Raw genomic sequence first — 4,102 nt, 5'->3', positions numbered from 1 at the left:
GAAAAATCGTTTCTCTAATTAGCCTACTAAATATTACTATTTAAAAAAAAATATTCAATAAAAGTATGGTTACTTTACTTGTACGGTACAAGTAGTAAATCCATTTTCGTCTAGTTAGGCTTCAACTTCAACTATCCAATACAGTTGGAACCTTATAGTTTAAATCCAACACACTTTCCTCCAAGAAAAGAAACTTAAAAAGAAAGTAACATGAAAATGGAAATAATCACTTAACGACAAAGGGCAATGTCGTCATCAGAAAATAATCCACTTTATATACCCCAAACAAGACAAATAATAAAACCATACACCTAAAAAAAACTTGCATCTGTGAAATAAAAATGGACCCTGAATCACTCTCTGCAAACTTATTCAAATGGGACACACGAGCCACTTTAACTCAACCAGTGGCTCGTAATTTATACGAACCGATCACACTACAGCAACAACAACAACAACAACCGCCGCCGCCGCCACCGCCCCTGGGTGCCACGTCAGCCGGAATGGGTGGTTATTTAGTCCGAGAAAGTAGGGACCTTGGTGGGTTAGAAGAAGTGTTTCATGCTTATGGTGTAAGGTACTTCACGGCAACAAAGATTTTTGAACTTGGGTTTACAGCGAATACTCTGTTAGATATGAAAGATGAAGAGCTTGATGAAATGATGAACAGTTTGTCTCATATTTTTCGATGGGACCTACTTGTGGGTGAAAGGTATGGGATTAAAGCGGCGGTCAGAGCTGAACGACGTCGTTTGGAAGAAGAGGAATCAAGAAGGCGTTATATTCTTTCTTCTGATAACACTAACACACTTGATGCTTTGTCTCAAGAAGGTTTGTATAGTCCTCCATTTAGTATTAGTATTATTAGTACTTTAGTACTATATATTATTTCATGCGTTTAATTTCTTTCCATGCAATTTTAAATTAAAGATTATGATAACCACTAGCTAGAGCTAAAACTATTGCCAGAAATAATCACAATAACCTTAATTTTGCCACAAATAAATGAATAATCACTAAAACAAAAAACTTGATTTTGTGGACATTATTTTAGCTTGTTGTATTAATAAAGACATGTGTGAAATAATATAATGTAACATATGTAATATAAGTATTCATACTCAAAATTTTAAAATGTAATACTTCATGCTTAAAGATATCTATCAATCGTTGCTGAATTTTCGCACTTAGATGTGTGGCAAATTTTATTTAACATTTTAACCTTTTAATTTCATTTGACTCCCTGTTAAGTAGCGAGTTTCTCATTATTTCTAATTTGATCTACATATAAGTGTATATATATGTATATTTACTTAATTACTTGCTAGCATTTTTGATGTTTGAAATAGTTTTTATTCTTTTATAACTGTAACACAATATATTAATTTTTACACGTTTTAATTCATAAGATTTGGTTGTAGTGAAAAGCAATGATTTTTATACACAAAAAATGGTTGTTTCTTGAGTTATTAATATTTTTATGATACTATGACAATGTTCTAAATATATATAGGCTTGTCGGAGGAACCGGTACAACAAGAGAATGAAGCGGCGGGGAGTGGCGGCGGAGGGGCATGGGAGCTAGCGGCGGGTAGTTGCGGAGGAAAGATTAAACACGGTGGTCAACGGAGGAATAAAAAAATTCTAGCTAAGGGTAGAATTGGATCAACTTCACAAGTTGGTGGTAGAGATGATAATTATGAGAATGATAGTGATGAAGATCCTGAAAATGGCGGCGGGGGAGGTGGCGGCGTAGAGCGGCAACGGGAGCATCCTTTCATTGTCACGGAACCGGGTGAAGTGGCGCGTGGTAAAAAGAATGGACTTGATTATTTGTTTCATCTTTATGAACAATGTCGTGATTTCTTGATTCAAGTTCAAACTATTGCTAAAGAGAGAGGTGAAAAATGTCCTACTAAGGTATTTTCGATTTACACCTTTCTTAGTCATTTGATATATATGAATTATTATTAGCATGAATTTAATGTTTGAAGTTAGTAACTTTTGGTGGAAAGATGATTTTTGATTCTTAAAAGGTGTTCTATATTTAAATGAAAGTTACACTTTTATAATTTAACATGTTATTGTTAGGTATTTTATTTGATGAATCCCTTGTTTCTTTTGAATTTCCCAAAATATTCGTCTTTTATACAGTACTTCATATATATGAAAGCACATATAGAATTACTTAGGCCACTTACAATGGTTCAATTCTTTTAACATACATTTTTCATATTACATCAGCGCCACATTAGCACAAACACTTTAACATTTATTTCACATTCCTTTCACTAAACCTTCACTATCATACACTCCATTTCAAACTAAATATACCCACAAATATATCTATAAAATATAAAATGTACAAGCAATTAAACACAAGGTACAAATAAAAAAATAGTGGGTCCACCTTTTTCCGTCAAAGCCTCGTTGCAGGAGTGGCTGAACCTCCATTAACAACTTGCTCCCACTCTTTGTTATTACTCTGGCGACCGTTAACGTGGAGTTTAACACTCCATTGCATCCAGCCTTAAAGTGACATATTTTGATAGTAAGACAGCTAGCACAAAACGTTTCTTTTGAATTTCCCAAAATATTCATCTTTTATACTTTATATATGTAAGCACATATAGAATTACTTAAAGTGACATGTTTTGATAGTAAGACACAGCTAGCACAAAACATGTGGTAGAAGGTAATTACTAACATGCTATTTTTCTTCTTTTGAAACAATAAATCATTGTACTTTTCAATAGAAAAAAATTGCATGCATTAGAATAAGCATTTAATAAGGCAACTTTGAATGAATTTAACTTCTGATGATCAAGGTTGTATTACTGTATTATTTACCTTATGCTATGATTTTCTTTCTACATTTAAACACTATGATGATGATGATGATGATGATGATGATGATGATGATGATGTAACTCTTATTTTTATGAGTATGTGTATGTAATACGCTCTTATTTTAATGACAAAAAAAGAGTAGGATAAGAGTAAAAATATGTAAAGGGTAAAGAAATGATGATTTGAGTGTAGTCAGTTTTAAAGATTTGTGTTGTCCTGTAAATTTAGAGAAAGTTATGTATAACAAGGGAAAGATGGAGTCCCAGAATCATTCACTCAGATCTGTCTCATGCCCCAACAGCTGGCTCTATTCCCTACTTGACACGTGTTGTACGGCCTACATTAAACCCACCTCTCTCTCTTGCTTTTTTATAGCCCTAATTCACATGTGTACAATTTATTGTAGCATCATATACTTTTAACTAACTTTATATTTATCAGTATCAGTATCAGTATAACAATTGTAGTATAACAATTGTAATAGTAACATTATTAACATTTTTGTAACACTTGTGATATTGGTTTAGGTGACAAACCAAGTGTTTAGGTTTGCGAAAAAGGCGGGTGCGAGTTACATCAACAAGCCAAAAATGAGACACTACGTTCATTGTTATGCGCTGCATTGTCTTGATGAAGAGGCGTCAAATGCATTAAGGAGGGCGTTTAAAGAGAGAGGGGAGAACGTTGGGGCGTGGAGACAAGCTTGTTACAAGCCATTGGTGTCGATTGCAGCTCGTCAGGGTTGGGACATTGATGCTATTTTTAATACACATCCACGCCTTTCTATTTGGTATGTCCCAACCAAGCTTCGCCAACTATGTCATGCTGAGCGTAGTGGTGCGGCTATTGCAGTTGCTACTGCTTCAGCGTCTGTTGGTGGTGGTAATAATTTGCCGTTTTAGGTTAATGATTGTGGTTGTTTTGTTTTCTAGTACAAGGGGATTAGTTTTATGTGACTAATATCGTTGTAGTAATGCTTGTGATTGCGCAAGGTAGTTATACTATGTTGGTTTGAGGTTTATGGGATTTTATAAAGTTTGTTTGTGATTTTTTTTATTTTTTTATTTTTATTTTTTTTATTTTTTTATTTTTTTAATTTTTTTGTTGAAAAGCAATAGAAATTTTATTAACTCACAAAAACAAACATACATGTGATTTGGTTTCTTATATGGTCAAAACAAGTTAACATACATATAGATATCTCTCGGTAACATTTAAAAGGTCTGATTGCATAACTAAGAAATATAAAACA

The 4,102-nt window shown here is 33.4% G+C and overlaps 1 protein-coding gene across 1 annotated transcript; it reads left to right on the top strand.

The window, feature by feature from the left end:
- Positions 1-332: 332 nt before the first annotated feature.
- On the top strand, positions 333-3,752 carry LOC139892595 (floricaula/leafy homolog). The gene is made up of 3 exons (XM_071875705.1): positions 333-831; positions 1,514-1,920; positions 3,378-3,752. The coding sequence occupies exons 1-3, from the start codon at positions 342-344 to the stop codon at positions 3,750-3,752; spliced, it is 1,272 nt and encodes a 423-aa protein (XP_071731806.1). The 5' UTR covers positions 333-341.
- The last annotated feature ends 350 nt before the right edge of the window (positions 3,753-4,102 follow it).

Source organism: Rutidosis leptorrhynchoides, chromosome 2, assembly GCF_046630445.1.
Source record: "Rutidosis leptorrhynchoides isolate AG116_Rl617_1_P2 chromosome 2, CSIRO_AGI_Rlap_v1, whole genome shotgun sequence".
Classification (NCBI taxonomy): domain Eukaryota; kingdom Viridiplantae; phylum Streptophyta; class Magnoliopsida; order Asterales; family Asteraceae; genus Rutidosis; species Rutidosis leptorrhynchoides.
The sequence above is the reverse complement of the archived record's forward strand: the minus strand, read 5'-3'. Positions and strand labels throughout refer to the sequence as shown.

Bases quoted from the DNA above. Each gene is read 5' to 3' on its own strand.
- LOC139892595 (XM_071875705.1), top strand. From the start codon at position 342: ATGGACCCTGAATCACTCTCTGCAAACTTATTCAAATGGGACACACGA. The intron at 832-1,513 runs GTTTGTATAGTC...AAATATATATAG, and splicing joins TGATGCTTTGTCTCAAGAAG to GCTTGTCGGAGGAACCGGTA. The intron at 1,921-3,377 runs GTATTTTCGATT...ATATTGGTTTAG, and splicing joins GTGAAAAATGTCCTACTAAG to GTGACAAACCAAGTGTTTAG.